This window comes from Mesoplodon mirus (genome assembly GCF_964341445.2).
Source record: "Mesoplodon mirus genome assembly, chromosome: 5".
In the NCBI taxonomy this organism is placed as follows: Eukaryota; Metazoa; Chordata; class Mammalia; order Artiodactyla; family Ziphiidae; genus Mesoplodon; species Mesoplodon mirus.
The window spans coordinates 14,001,226-14,017,513 of record NC_138980.1 but is presented as its reverse complement, the minus strand read 5'-3'; the positions used below and the strand labels follow the sequence as shown (position 1 = coordinate 14,017,513).

General features: G+C 49.1%; 1 protein-coding gene across 1 annotated transcript in view; it reads left to right on the top strand.

The window, feature by feature from the left end:
* The window catches only part of LCP2 (lymphocyte cytosolic protein 2), a 44,755-nt gene that overhangs the window by 2,738 nt on the left and 25,729 nt on the right, over window positions 1–16,288 (top strand). The window contains exons 2-5 of the mRNA XM_082620230.1: window positions 1,521–1,583; window positions 6,542–6,588; window positions 15,515–15,580; window positions 16,004–16,035. Coding sequence (XP_082476356.1) covers window positions 1,521–1,583; window positions 6,542–6,588; window positions 15,515–15,580; window positions 16,004–16,035 — 208 coding nt within the window. The remainder of the gene's footprint in view (window positions 1–1,520; window positions 1,584–6,541; window positions 6,589–15,514; window positions 15,581–16,003; window positions 16,036–16,288) is intronic.

The window sequence follows — 16,288 nt, the reverse complement described above, 5'->3', positions numbered from 1 at the left end:
TGGACATTACTGGCTCAGAATCAAACTCCCAGGCAGGCCCCAGTCTGCAGAACTGTCTATCTAGGGTCCAAGTCAGCACTCTGAAAAATCAGAGATTCAGCTGATAAAGAGGACAGTTAAAATGATGAATTAAAGGCAGTTGAAAATTCCAAGAACCATGTCACCTCATGGCATATGCATAAAAGGGGTGTTTGGGGCCCTGCAGAGACTGCTTGCTTTCTATATGACTGCTAAATCGCTTTTTCTGAGCTTTCTAATATTCATCCTACCCTGTCAAGCCATGAGGTAACAACAATTGCTCTCATTCTTTAGATTTGTTGGCCATAAGAAAAGGTCATGATTTTAAGTTTGCCCCCAAAGAAGGCTGCCACAAACTGTGAGACCCATACTTGAGAGGAGAAGCTAGAATTCTCAAGGACAAATATTTTACCTTAAATACTCTATCTAGAAACATCAAATTTAGAGATATTTCAGATAGAAATGCTTATGTTGTTGAGGGCGAGGTGAAACAGACACCTGCTTCAATTGTCAATTGATGTGATTCTAGGAAAGCAACCAGGCCCTAAAAATGATCATTCCTGTTGATTCTATAATTCTATTTTGAGAATCTAACTTCAACTACATAACATAGAAGAAAAAGCTGTATGTAAAAGAATATCCCTGATGTTTTTTGATCTGGTATGTTAAGCTGCACTTAAATCTGTTCACTTACTGTATGTAAGTTTTACTGTTATTAACGAAAAGAGAACATTCCTTACTCTGAAGCCCCGTTGTCACCTCTATCACCTGCCTACCCATGGAACCTTATACGAATTACTTGACCCTTTGTGCCTTTGACTCTCCATTTGAAAAATGTAAGGCTTAAATGACTTAAAATTGGTTTAAATACTTAGAACAGTGCCTGCCATATAGCAAGTGTTCAGTAATTGCTAGAAGTTTCTATTATTATTGGAGCAGCAGTTTGGGAAACAACTTAAATGGTCAGCAATAGGGAGCAAACTCAAATAATCTTCAAAATCAGTTTGTAATAACATGAGGCAGTGCCTATATTTTTCAGGAGGAAAAGTCAAGATAATAAGATTGAATACGAATGATAACCTCAATTATGTTTAGAAAGATGCTTAGGAAAAACCACTGAAGGAAAGACCCCGCCATTTTCACCGAGGTTGTCTTTGGGTAGCGAGGTGACGGATGCTATTTATATTTTCTTCTTTCAGCTCTTTTCTGCTTGCCAGAGAAGCGTATGGCCAGCCCTTTGAAGCTCTGAAGGCGCTCTTTCTGTGCCACAACCCTTAGGGGTTGGCCCCAAGGCCTTAGACAGGCAATTTCTGCATTTCAGAGCGTCCCAAGGGGTTAGTTAGTGAAAGCAGGGCTGAGGTAGGGGTGGGGCCCCTCTGTTAGACAGGGGAAGGGACGGGGGGACCTGGCTAGCCACAAGTACCACAAATTGCTAAGCTTCTGGGGCAGGCAAGGGATGGGAACCTGCCCTCACTGACAGCACCTCCCCTCCTCTTTTTCAGCTGAACTACAAGGACTGTGAGAAGACTGTGAAGACATACCACATCGACGGGCTGCGGTTTTTGGTGAGCGCTGGCTAGTCCGACACATTGAGACCAAAGCAGTCCTGTACTTTAATCAATGGCCGCAGGGCCAACTGGGCTACCCTGTCCCTGGGGATGCCCAGGGGCAATGCCTGTCTTCAGGATGGCCACACAGCCCGTGGCCTTCTTCAGTTTTGTATGAACGCCTCTCTCATCACCTCTCAGGATCCTTCTATTTAGGATACCTCCCAGATTTTTCACTCATACCAAGGTACATTCTAAAGTCAAGGTATAAGGAGGAATCCAATTATAGTTAACACACACACACCTCTTGAAAATCTATTCAAATACCACTCATACTTTGAGAAGGCCAAGGGGAAAAAAGATCGTATGGGAGAATAGAAGTTTCTCTTTTTCTATTTCTCACTCTGGGGTACATACTCACTGACTAGAATAAAGGGTAGAATCACCCTCCTTATTTCAATATGTCCCTCTTTCTCTACTAAATTCACATAGTTGGTTTTGTGCCAATTAAACACACATGTGGTATGGCTTTCTCCACTCCATTATATTGCGAAAAGCTTCAAGTGTAAGACTAAGATGCAGCTGTGTATTAAGGACTAAGCCATTACATAGAAAGGGATGCAGCTCTAATTGGTGGAGTTAAAGGCACTGGGTAGTGGCTGGGGCGGTGGTCTGAGCATTTCCCCTAAAATGACACCTTTGCCAATGGGTAAGAGAGACCCTGACTGCACCAATCTATCCCTTCTGGTCATGTTCCTTCATCATTTAAAAAAGAAGTAGGAAAAAGACTTCAAAGGTCTCATGGGGTAGATGTTCCCAAATTGGATTTGGAGTCGGGGGGCAAGTTAAGCTGTGTTTCCTTGTAAGACCTAGTCAGCAGCTGTGAGGGAACTGACCATGAGACTTCAGGGTTGGAAGGGGCCAGAGAGGGTGCATGTTCTAATTTTCCACCCAGCACACCAATCCATTTCCTGTATTGCATCTCTGTCACCAGGAGCTTCTTGAATTCCTTCAGTGATGGTGAGCTCACTACCACCCATAGTCATATGTTCCTTTCTGGTCAGTTCTTAAGTCTCATGCCGAGACCAAACCTGTGCCCCTTTTGGCCTGAGTTTTGTTTTCATGTGCCATGTAAGACATGTTTATTCACTGTCCCACCTAAATCATTCAGTCATTCACTTGACAAGCATGTTCCTGAGCTCCTTTTACATACCAGACCATGCCATGTCCTGGGAATACAGAGATGATTAAGATGTGTTTTCTGCCTCCCAGAAGCTTGTTTTATAGCAGGAAGTTATCTTCAGGAAGGCTCCAACCACCTCAGTTGCAATTGAAGAAACATGTAGAGAGGTGTGATGTGACTTATTCTAAGTCACACACCTAGTAATTGGACTAAAGCACACATTTAATTTAATCTAACCATGCATAAGTTTTTAACAATGTTATTTCTTTATACTGAGCTTTGAGCCAATAGAGTTCTGGGAGTTTTATTGTTCTTCTTCTTGCAAATTACTGCTAAATCTGAGTATTTCCTTCTGATGCCTTCAGCACTGAGAACAGAGACTTCTCAGGGCTGAGTCGAAAGAGAGTAAGACATCTTTCTTGAGGATGGTCCCAGTTGTGGTCCTGATGCCCTGGGTCACCTTGAATATGCACTTGCCCTCCTTGAGCTTCTCCTTGTTCCCTCCTCTGTTAACAGAGCACATTGGACTGGGTGGTAGCGGGTGACAGTCCCTCCCAGCTCTGGGAGTCCCCCCAGTGCGCCCCTTGTGAGCTTCAGGCCTGTTAGGACAGGGTTGTTGCCTTGGTTAAGGAGCTTTGCCTCCTCTGCCCCAATATCTGGGACCTGTCAGGCCCTAAGAGAATATGCTGCATGCTCTAATCACTGTGTGAACAGGAAGAAGTGGAAAGAGGGGCTCGAGGAGCCAGGAGAGTGGGCAGCAGAACCCAGGCCTGACCCGGCAGCTTCTGCTGAGACCACTCTCCGCCCCAGGTGCTCTGGGTACAACTTGGGCTCTGATCTGAGCTGTAATATCTCATCTGTATGAGATGTTAGACTTCAGGTTATATCTCACCCTTTCCAGCTTTATAATATCCAGGACCATTCTGCTATTAGAAGCAGAAGTGGAAGACCCCAGTCTTTTTCCCTCTAACCCTCCCTACCTCTTTCTTTCTTTGATTCCCTCCCTCGCTCCCTCCCCTCCTCTCTCCTCTCCTCCCTCCCCTCCTCCCTCCCTTCCTCCCTCCCTCCCTCCCCTCCTCCCCCTCCCTCCTCCCCTCCTCCCTCCCTCCCTCCCTCCCCTCCTCCCTCCCTCCCTCCCTCCCTCCCTCCCTTCCTTCCTTCCTCCTTTCTTCAGTAATATCTAGCAGGCCCTTTGAATCTGTTTTGCTGCCATTTTGTTTTCCATTGAGAAGTCTGGTGAGGGGATAGGGGTGCTGCGCTTCCAGAAGGTTGAAGAAGAGGAGGCCATGTGCTTGGAAGCTGTGTCAGTTAGAAAGGTGTGTGGCTGCATGAAACAGAAACTGAAGCACAGTGGCTTAACCAAATAGGGGCTTGTCTTTCTCAAGTGATAAGAAATCTAGAGTTACGCACTCGAGGCTGGTGAGCTGCTAAAGGAAGTCATCAAGAACTCAGCCCCCGCCCCCCAGCCAATGGAAACCGCTGGTGGCTTCTGTCCTAATGGTTACAAGATGGCTACTCCATCTCCAGGCATCACATCTGCATTCCAGGCAGGAGGAAGGGGGGAAGGGCAAAGAATAAAAAATGCAGAAGTGCATGGGGAATGCATTCCCCCTTATTTTCAGGGAGATTTTCCCAAAAGCTTTATCCAGTTAGACTTCAGGTTATATCTCACTGGCTGCAACAGAGTCCCGTGACCTCGGCCATATGCAAGGGAGTCTAGGGTGTTAAGTATTTTGAACTGGACACATTTACTGCCCTGAACAAAATCCAGGTCCCATCAGTAAGGGAGAAAGAGAGTGGATATTGGGTAGGCAAGCAGCAGCACCTGCCACATTGCCTCTCCAGGTGTGGTCCAGTTCTCAGCTTTCCTTTCTCTCGTGTCCCTCTTGAGGACACACTCAGCGTATAAGCATACTCCTGCAAGGCCACAAGTCTAACTCCAAGTCATTGTGCAAGTAACCCAGAGTTTCCAGACTTTGCTAAAGGCCTTTCTCTTTCCTAATATCCTCTGCCTCTATGTCTCCAGCCATGCTCACACGCTCACCTTCTCCTTCACATGCTTCCTGAAATTCCCTCAGCTTATGTCCTTGACTCAGCAGAACAGAGACTGCCCAGTTCTCAGCATCCATCCCTCTGGCAACTCCCAGGAAGCCCTCCACTCATCATACCACATTCTGAACAAGAGTCTTGGTATCCTCCCTGAGAAGGAGGTGGCTTTGGAGGGAGGGGATGCCATGGCTCAGTGATGCAAAAAAAAAAAAAAAAAAAAAGAAGTTAAGAATTTTGACCAAAAGCCTGATTATCTCAGGACTCTTGGCAAACTCCCTCCCCAACCCTGCCGCAGGGTCTGATATGAGAGCTGGGTCGGACACTGCTCCTAAGAGCTGGAGCAGACAAGGCCAGAAGCACGTTGCTAAGATGCCCCAGGCCCTGTGCTTAAAAGGAAGCTTGCCCAGCTCATCTCAGGAGGCAGCCAACAACCTGCCAGGCAGCTCCCAGCCCAGAGCAGAAGTAGAAACAAAGACACTAACATCCAAGAGACAGCCAGACCCCAGCTGCTCCCTCCCCCGGGACAGAAATTACTCACCTAACCTCCATTTATCACTCACAAAATGTATGTCAGGCACTGAGCCCAGCACAGGACATACGTCATCTCATTCAATCCTCACAACCCCTGAAACGGGGCTATTAATATTATTATGCTTCCCATTATACAGATAAGGAAACTGAGGCTTAGAGAGACTAAGCGTCTGTCCTAAATCAGACAGCTGCTAAGGGAAGGAACCAAGATTCCAAACCAGGCTGTCTGACTCCAGAGCTCTCACTCTAACCACTGGGCTTCTGGCCTCAATTAGAATGTTATGGAGGCCCCTTCTTTGCCTCGGCATTGGCTCTATGGAGAGTGTGCCCCCCTCTTTTCTTCCTCCTCCCTTTCAGGTGCCTTCTTCTCTCACCACCTGCCCCCAGCACAGGCCACTGGGACCCTCAAAGGGCTTGGACATGATAAGAGTGAAGCTTGCAGGAAGAAAATAGACAATGGATACCATAGAGCAGGGTCCCAGCGCCAGCTCCGTCACCTACAAGCTGGAATCCCCTTACATCCCCGGGCCACAGCTTTCTCACTAAAATGGGAAGGATGCTGGTAGTTTCTACATCACAGGGTTGATGTGAGGATTAATCAAGATGCTGTAAGGAGAGGCCCAAAGTCAGTTCTTCACAAATATGAGTTTCTTTCTCCTTTCCCCTCTTGGTTCCCTCTGGACAGCCTCTTTATTGCATCCTTACATCTAGAGAATTCTACTAATAACCCTGGTGAAAGAGGCAGTTGGGGTGTGATGATGTCCTAAGGGCACAGATTCCTTCTCCAGCCTGGCTTCTCATAACCGCTCCATACGGCTGCTGAGAGGGGCCCTGAAGTCTGGGGTGAGAGTCTAAGAAAGATGTCATGACATGGCCAAGTTCAACCCACAGAACAAGTCCTGTGTGGCCCCACACATTTGGCTCTCATAGTGTTTGCTGTTTGCTTCAGTTAAAATTATTTGTCAATATTTAGAACTCAGGACATTTCATATAAGATCCCGGTTTCGGGATTCCCTTTGAAAAAGATCTGGCAACACCAGGCCCACAGGCTTTTATGCACCATCTAGAAGCTGCCCGCTTTGGATGGGTGAGTGGGGCGTACTCTGTAGTTTGCTGCAGTCCCCACTGTTCCCTATTGTTTCATACCATACTCCACTCACCAGGCCCAGAACCCTTTCCTGTGGGTTGTAACCTACTGCTGTCTTCATTTCAGAACCTGGCAGAGAATGACATCCAGAAGTTCCCTAAACTCCGGGTGCCGTAAGTACACCCCCTCTTTCCTTGGGTAGAATGGGGAGTAGTCCAGGGGGAGCTGAGTCAGTTATCTACCACTGTTGGTTTGAAATAGGAAAATGAGGATGAAGGGTGAAGGCAAGGACAGGGTATAGGGAAGAGAAGTTACAAGATGACTTGAGAAAAAGAAATAACAGGTCTAGCCCAGCTGGTATATTGGCTGCTCTTACCAAAGATAAGTCCGACTCTGGACCACGTTTTCATTTTCTCTCTTCCCAGTGGGGTGGGTTGGCCTTTGAAAATAGCACTAGAATCAATGATCTGAGATATCATCATGGTGTCATCACCAACTCAGTCATTGCTCAAGTTTTCTGGACCTCAGTAAAATGAGAGAGTTGGACTCGATGAAGGATGGCAATGAATTTCCTTTTGTCTGTCAGTACTGACTGCTTGGAATGGCTGTCATGGGCATCGTGTTGAGAAGAATTCTGGGGAAAGGGGGGCCATTTCTTATGTGTGACATGGGTGCTAAAACGGGAAGCTGCAGTGTGTCTATTGTACCATGTGTTTTCTGTCCCTCTAGGAGGACCCCTACATGTAAATGCTTATAGGAGCCGACAGCTGATAGAAATGGGTGAAATGGGTCAGGTTGAAAAATACAAAGCCCTATCATTTTTCCACCTTTGAATAAAGCATGGATATGGAGAACTATTTCTCCACTGTAAGAAAAATAGTAGCACGATTATGATGATAAAAGAGGTCATCAACACAAAGCCTCATTATTGGCGAATAACAGGGAGTGGTGGAGACTGTGGCAAATTGGAATCATAGTCTCCATCCAAAAGGAGCAGCAGCTACTCAGCTCTAGTCAACATAGACCCAGTGATGCCCAGTCTTCAAACTTAAAGTAGCAAGAAATATCCGTTTTATGCAATGTATCTCAATTTTTAAATGTTGCTCAAATATTTTCAAATATTGAAAATGCCAAAGTGAACATATCTCTGGGCTACATTTAGTCTGGGGGCCATCAGTTTGAGATCTCTACTCTAGACATCGTCTGAGGTCCTTTCTCTCGCTCTAAAAGTCTCAGAGCTCACAATGATAAAAGGGAAGTAGGTCAATGAAGTAGGAGGTTGAAAAGTCGCACGTGTAGGTAGACTGCCAGAGTATCTCAAATAAGGAAAATATGACTCTCCAGTTTCCCTCATCGGGAAGGGTGAAGAAGAAGAAAGGAATAAGGATTTGCCTTTGGTGCCACCTAGCTCCAGGGGCAACTATTGTTGAAGAATCCTTGTTCTTCTCTAGAGTTTTTTCTAGCAACAAATGGCTATTTAAATCTAAATTAAATTAAAACTTCAGTTCCTCAGAGGCACTAGCCACATTTCAAGGGCTCAAAAGCCAGATATAGTGGTGACTACTCTATTGGAGAGTACAGATGTCGAACATTTCTGTAACTACAGAAATGTGATGCTCTAGAAAAAGACCATAGTTCCACGTAAAGGAGAGACCTTAACATACAGGAGTGAGAATTAGTGGCTGGTGGGCCAGAGTCAGCCTGCAGCCGTGTTAAGTTTGGTTCACACAGAGTTTTAAAATCAAGAAATGGCATTAGGAAAGACTTTGGGGAAGAAGGGAACTTAACTTGGATCTCGAAATGCATTCGGTGTGATCAGATGAAACATGGTTAGAGAATATTCTAGAAACGGGGACTGTATTGCGAAGGCCTGGCACCCGTGCATGTACTGGGACTGCAAGTAGGTCAGGCAGCTGTGGCACATACATGGGGAAGGAAAAAGGAAAAGGACCACAGGGACTGGTCGCAATTCCGAAGGATGCTTTGAGCCGTTCTAAGGAGTCTGAGAGTTTTGGTGAAGTGAGTTCACCAGGGAGAACACTAGGTAAAACCTGCATCGTGACTCTTCCCGGGGCATGTAAAAGATGATCCAGAGGAGGGCTCAGCTGGAGGCATGGAACCCAGTTAGGAGATGACGGCTATGATCCCACGATGAGATGGGAGCTTCTCCTAGGCTGTGGCTATGAAGATGCTGGAAGGAGGGGATTTAATCAGAGCAGTAGAAGAAAAGAGATGAGGCAGGCACTTTTAACTGGGAAGATCCTTTTTCGTCTTAAGGCTGAGCTCAGCTGACCTCTGTATGTTTGAGAGCCAGGAGAAGGAGGTGGCGTGAGAAGCAACTGCTAGTTACTGCAGAAGAACGATTTTAAACACTCACATTGGTGAGGTAGAGGTGTGGGATATTTCTTCAGTTATTTGAAAACTTAAACAACTCGGCCTGCAGTAAAATCCCCCTCTGATGTCCTTGAATGTGTGCCCCAGACAAGCTATGGGGCCTGCCCACGGAACACGAAGGGTGAACGTGGGGAGTGATGGGGAAGGCATCTGGGGAAGGTCCGGGCTGCCCTGATTAGGTGACTCTGATAGTGACCGTCCCTGGCATAAATGTATAATAAATACCAATTCCATCTCTACTTCTGTGAGCTCTGTGCCTGGGATGAGTCCTAGACCACCCTCAGTTTCCAAGTCTATAAAAGGAAGGAATGGGTTACATGAACTGCATGGGCTCATTCTTTTAAAGGATATTATTTAAGATCTGAACAGGCACACAGGAGAGCTTAGTGAGTAAAATACAGGCTCTGAGGTCAGACAACTTGAGACTAAATTTTTCCATTCACTAGCTGTGAGTCTGTGGACAAGTCATCTGAGTTCCCTGAGCCTCAGCTTCCTCATCTGTAAAATGGGGACAATAATAGAACATATCTCAAAGGGCCAGTGGGAAAGTTAGAGGAAATAATGGGGAAATAATATGTACTGAAGATGTGTTAGCTATTCTAACCATTTTATGCAAAATCCCAATGAGCACAATTTCAGATGTTTACTAATTATTTTATCCTGCTCACTGGGGAGGGTGGGCTTTGGAGCAAGGGAGATCCAGGTTCTAAGGCGGGCTCTGCCTCCTACCAGCTGTGGGACTCAGTCAAGTTGCTTCAACACACTGAGCCTCCGTTTCCTCATCGATAGACGAGAAAAGAAGGAACTCTCAGGGAACGGTGTATATGAAGGAGACAGCCCACATAAGTTGCCTGGCGCCGTCCAGTGCTTATTTGTTCCATTCCCTTGTACACAGGTTCGTTGGCCCTGGATCATTACCCTAAAGGGTTACAGAAAAGAAATTGTGTTTAGGTACAGCAGACCAAAACAAGATTACTCTCCTCTGAATACCTCCATTTCCTTCCCTGATGCTTAAAAAGTCAGTACTAAATAGATTTTGTAAGCAGGCAGGTTACAGGCGAGGAAGCATTCTCTGTCTGAAGATATAGTCACTCTCTCAGGACATAGTTTCTCCCACAGACATCAAGGACAATGTAATGGAGGAGGGTTTTAAAATCAAGCAATGTTAACTTCCTTTTAGAGGCCCTAGCCTAACACCAATGGTATAGCTGAGCGTGCTCTGGTTAAATCGATAGAACACGTGATAAAATCTGCTGATGGGGCTTCCCCGGTGGCGCAGTGGTTGAGAGTCCGCCTGCCGATGCAGAGGACGCGGGTTCGTGCCCCGGTCTGGGAAGATCCCACATGCCGCAGAGCGGCTGGGCCCGTGAGCCATGGCCGCTAAGCCTGCGCGTCCGGAGCCTGTGCTCTGCAACGGGAGAGGCCACAGCAGTGAGAGACCCGCGTACCGCAAAAAAAAAACAACATCTGCTGATGACCATTTGGAGGTTTTTTTTTAAATGCTATAAGTTTTATATTTAAAATAATATAGTGTAACTTAAAAAATAAGGAGAGAGCAGCAATGCGGTGGTGGTGTAGGCAGCAGATAGACATTGGATGATTCTGTTTATAACATGAATGCACACTGTACCCATTTACCGATAGTGAAGTTAGGCTGGGAAAAGCTAAGATCCAATCAGAGAGGTAATGCAGTCATGCCTGTTGATTTGTCTGTCTTCTGATAAGGCTGTCGGTCTCCTAACCTCAGGGATAGCCTCCTGTCTCATCTACTCAGTGCCTACCTAACATAGAAAGACAGCAGATGATGTGGGGGGAAGGATGGAGGAGGGCCCCAGGGCTGAACATGACATTCTTGTGCCCATGAAAGAATGTGCCCAGCCCCCAGCAGGATGGAGACAGTGACACGGTCCCTCTCACACACGCCTCCCCGCTCCCATTCACTGGCTACTCCCTGTCCAGCTGCCCAGTCCTCCCCATATGAAAAGTGCTTCCTCTCCACCGACTGACACTCCTCCTCCCCAGTGTGAAACCAGGACACTTGACTTCTGGCTCAGCTCCATGTAAAAACCATCATGGTACCTTTGACAAACACTTCCCCAGCGCCTTGCTTTCCTTGTTGGTAAAAGTGGGGATAATTCTTCTTGGCTACTACCCAAAAGGACCGTGAAGTACAAGTAAACTAGAACTTGCAAAGCCGTCAGGCGGAGGACATGCCTGAGAAGCGGGGAGACCCTGCTGTGCCCTCAAATTCTTGTTTCCCCCTCACATGCCTGGCTCTACACGGAGGCCTGAGTCCTGAGGCCCATGTCCTGGCGTCGCCCTGGCTTCTCAGGTGACAGGACAGACCTTTGGGAGGTTTGGCTCTTGGTTCAAGGAGGCTGACTTTTTTTTTTTTTTACCATCTTTATTGGAGTGTAATTGCTTTACATTGTTGTGTTAGTAGCTGCTGTACAACGCAGTGAATCAGCTATACGTATACATATATCCCCATATCTCCTCCCTCTTGCGTCTCCCTCCCACCCTCCCTATCCCACCCCTCTAGGTGGTCACAAAGCACCGAGCTGATCTCCCTGTGCTATGCGGCTGCTTCCCACTAGCTCTCTATTTTACATTTGGTAGAGTATATATGTCCGTGCCACTCTCTCACTTTGGCTGACTTTTAAGGGAAGAGTTTTGTTCCTTTAAAGAAGGGTGACACGCAGAGTGAGAGCAAGTTTAGGACTGAGAACGTGGGCTAGGAGGCGGGCCAGGGGTCACAGAGGTGGTGCCAGAGGACAGAGAGGCTTTGAGGAGCCGGAGAGGGCAGCGTGGAGCAAACGCAGACTTCTGCCCAATTCTGGGCGTGGGAGAGACCAGCGCGCCCCTGAAACAGAGTCAGGGGAGCAACTCCCCGCCTCCCCCAAAGCCCCCGGCCTCGTGGGAGACAGGGGAAGCTCATCTAAAGCTCAGGCTATGCAAGCTTTGGTAATAAATGCATTTAAGTTGTGTGCTGGTACGTGTGGCAACACAGGGAACAAAAATGGAGTGTTCATGAAATAACATCGACTCTTACTGTGTGCTGTGGACCCTGATAGTTTCTATCTGCTCTGTTTCCTTCGTCTCTCCCTCCTTCCTCCCTGGCTTCCTTTCCGCCTGCCTGTCTTTCTTTCATAGCTTCCTTCTTACGTCTGTGTGACCAGCAAAGTTGACTTCAAGACCCACTTCAAGACCCTCTATCCACAGCTGGTGAAGTACAGGGACCATTGAAAGGGAGCCCCAGGTCTCCTGGGAGAATCCTACAGGGACCATGTCAAGACAGACCGAGACCCCGTGTTCTGCTCCTGCTGCCCTACCCCGCTCCCCCTCCTCTTCCTCCGTCTCCTTTTCCTTGTCCTCCTCCTCCAGTTTTTTTGTTTTTAAAAAACAATTCCAGGGGCTTCCCTGGTGGCGCAGTGGTTGAGAGTCCGCCTGCCGATGCAGGGGACACGGGTTCGTGCCCCGGTCCGGGAAGATCCCACATGCCACGGAGCGGCTGGGCCCGTGAGCCATGGCCGCTGAGCCTGCGTGTCCGGAGCCTGTGCTCCGCAATGGGAGAGGCCACAACAGTGAGAGGCCCGTGTACTGCAAAAAAAAAGAAAAAAAAAGAAAAAAAAAACAATTCCAAGAATACCAGAATGACAGGAGTGATTTCACAACCTTTGCAGACGGTAGGAATCACCCATGTTACCAGGGTGCTTGTGTTACTACCACACCCCACGCGCACCCCGAGGCATCTCTCCTGGAGGCTCCGATGGGTTAAGTCACCAGTGGGCTCAGTGTCTGTAACATGTAATCTCTATGGTCAGGCCGGTCAGGGATTCTCTAAGTAGGGCCAACCCTCTTGTTTTGCTGATGAGGAGGAATTCAGGCCAAGGGGGTGGGAGGCAAATGCCTTGCCTGAGGTCACACTGCCCTTGGGCAGGATGCTGCAGTCAAACTCAGCAAGGACCCACCATCCCACCCTCCGTACCTTCTAACGTCACCAGAAGAGGCCTTCAACTGAGAAGTCAAAGACCGGCCCCCATCACACAGCAAGCTAAGGGCTGCAACAGGACTGCAACCCGACTGCAACCCGACTGCAACCCAGGTCATGGCAGGATTCTGTCTCCTGCCATGGCCTGACTTCCTGTGGAAAATTTCGCTCCACTTCTGGGGCTAATACAGACGAAGCAGAGAGAACTGTGTCTACCAGCTGCTCAGCCCCCTCTGCCTTTCTCTCTGGTGCTGAGTGTGGCCTGGGGTTTGTGGGGAAGAGGGGGGGAATGAGTCACCTCTGGCCACTCACTGTCACTTGGTCCTCTGGGGATGTGGGAGTCGGGGACAACCTTGAAGGTTTGCATACAGAGGTGGCAACAACCTCCTGCTCTGTCCAGCAGCACCGCTACCCTCTGCACTCACCCCCAGCAGTGGTCCCAGCTGGCTGGGAAGGTTGCCCTGAGGCCCCCCAAAGCAGGAGGCCCTGGGCGCCCGTGTTTGCTGCAGGCTGGGCTGCCAGCCCCTCTCTGGCTCTGCTTGCTCTCAGCTCTGTGCTGCTTCTCTGTGTGTTCTGTGGTTTGACATTTCCTTCCTTCACCAGTTAGGAGCCCAGCAGCTTCCAGCCTGGCTGCTGAAGATACCAGTAAGCAGAGGAGCTGCAGAGAGCAGGAGGTCTTTTCAGGATCAAAGCAGCTGTGTGAGCCCTTCAGGGCCTCCCCCTCCCCAACTCCCCAGCCCCCACCCCCCCCACCAACATTCTGCAGGGATGTGCTGCTCAGCATCCCCCAGTTCAGGTCTTGCTGAAAAGTCACCTCCTCCCAGAGGCTTGCTCATTTTCGATTGCAACCACACCCCACCTATGCACTCCTTCCCCCCTCACCCAACCAGCGCCTCTGCTGCATGTGTGTACACACAACTCTCACCTAGAATTTCACTTCCTTAAATGTTCGTTGTTTATTGTCTGTCTCTCTCCGCTAGCAAGTAAGCTCCTCGAGAGCAGGGATCTCTGTTTTGTTCACTGAGGCACCTTGAGCCCCAGCAGAGCTCCTGGCACGTAGAAGCCCTTGAGTGCGTGCTGTTGAATGAAGGTGTGACTGAATGGGGATGGCTGCTGCAGCCATCACAGACGCACCTGGCCAGGGTGTGGGACACCGCAGGTCAGAGGAGGGAGGAGAGGGACTCCCACCAGCTTCTCAAAACCATCGCTTAAAGGAAACAGAAGAACCAGGAATAAGCGTTCTGGAGGTGTGATCAGGAGGCCACTGGGAAGCCCCATCCCCAAGCATCTCCCAGTGAAGTGTGAAATCCCAACAGTGACATGATGATGGAGGAGTAAAGGCTGCCCTCTCTCCTTCTCTGTCCTCTAAAGTTCCCAGTGGATTTATTAACAATTCATTTATCCTGTCACTCTAATGAGTTGGACGGTTCCAAGCAGCAGGTCCCGGGGAGCAAGGAGAAGTGGGGGGCCTGGGGGCCTGGGGGGTGATGGGGGAAGCAAGAAGTGGTAGATGCCAAGACTACTTCTGCTAACTTAGCAATTTTATTTTAGGCCAAACTTATTACCTTGAGGTGGTCTCTTCAGCAGAAGCAGTGTAGACCCCGGGTCATTTCCAGAGGGGCTGCAGGCTCGTTCACTCCCAGGGGGCTTCTGGCATCAGAGGCATGAACACAGATGTGGTGTGTTGAAAGTGTGCTGCTCTGGAAACTAGGGAGCCTGGCTTCTGGGGCTGGTGCATGTCGGGGGGAGAGGGTGGCCTTCATCACTAACCCGCGGTGCAGGCTGGTCCCTTCCTCCGTCTGGGTCTCTGGGGTGCCATCTGTAAAATGATGTTGGACTAGATCACCTCTCAGGCTCCTCCAGCTGTCCCAGATCTCTAGGGAACATGAGCCTGTTTACTGATGAGGGCTCCCTTGGTCACAGCAACGGTGCAAAGGGAGGCTGGAGCTTACTGCTAGGGCGTGCCAGAGGTGCCGTCCCACTCACAAAGGCCCTTCCTGTCCTGGGTTGGGGGATTTGCTAGTTTACAACATCCAAGGAATAAGAGGGTCCTGGCCAAGGGTGGCCTCTGGGCATGGGTGATTCAGGGAGTCTCCCACTCCGCAGGCTGTGCCAAGATCGGGAACACTTCACCAAGTGTTTCTAAAAATCCATGTCACCAAGAAGGAGTCAGGGAGCGGAGAATGGAAGGAGATTTCAGACCCAAGAAGCGCACGGGAGCTCTTGTCAAGAGTTATGCAGCAAGCAGCTGATTCCTCCAGGTCTCGGAGATGGTTTGAAGATTCTTAGAAGTTAGATATCACTACAGGGATGCCAAACCCAGAGTCAGGGGACCTCAGCCCCAGGGAATACTAATGCAATAAAATACGCAGCGGTCATATCCAGATCATAAGGCTGCAGGATTTCAGAGGAAGAGGAGCCAGGTGTGAGCTGACCAGTCTCCACAGAGGGGCTCTGAGCTAGACCAAGGCCCCAGCAGAGAGCTTCCTGAGCAGGGACTGGTAGGGGGATGGAGGTGACAAGTTCTTCAGGAAGCGAGAAGCAGAGGCCCCACGGGGAGGGGACTGGCTGGAGGCCAAAGGAACAGGCTGGCCGATACTGGCCCAGGTACCTGAGGTCACACAGATCAGGGAACTTCAGGGCTCAGTGGGAGGAAGTTTGGGGCAGCGGGGAGATGATTGTTTTGTCACTTCCCCTGTCCCTTTATCTTGTAGGATTCTCAGTAAGTTAAGTCAAGAAATCAACAAGAATGAAGAGAGAAGGAGCATTTTCACACGCAAGTGAGTTGGGCAGTGGAGGGCCTGGTGTCACTTTAATGAAATGCATGGAATTTTCAAACCCAAGTCTAACTTTAAATGGGAGTCACGGGACTGGTTTTGCCCCCATTTCTGATCTGCAGTGATCCTTCAGTCCTGGGGTCCCCCCTCTCTGCCCTGCATCCTGCCCTCTGTCTGGGACATCAGGGGAACTTCCCCTAGAGAGTCAGACAGTCACAAGCTCCCAGTTGTACCACCAACATGGCTTTGGTGGTTTCCAGAATTTTCGGGTTGGCTGGCCCTGGTTTCAGAGCAACAAGGACAGCGGTCCTGGGTGGTGAGACATACCCTCCCCCGGGGGGCTCCCCTTGCAGGGCTGGACTGAGGAAAGAAGGAGATCTCGCTGAGTCAGGAGGGCCATTAATGCAATGCTGTTTGTCTTTATAGACCCCAAGTCCAGCGGTTTCCTGAGGAAACAGGTAAAGGTCTCAGGGGTGAGAGCAAGGGCTTTAGGAGGTGACAGGCGCTTTGGTTCTTCTGTCTGCTGGTCCAGATTGAGGGGAGGAGAGATGTCACTATGCCGGGGCACCTGGCTATGGCCCCTTTTCAGCTGGGACCTTCTGCAGAGGCACAGTGAGGGACTCTGTGGGGTGCATGGAATGACCCTGGCCGGGCTTTGAACTGAGCACCTAAGCAGAGCCAGCCCTCCTGCTTCTGAGTCTTTAAAGCAAT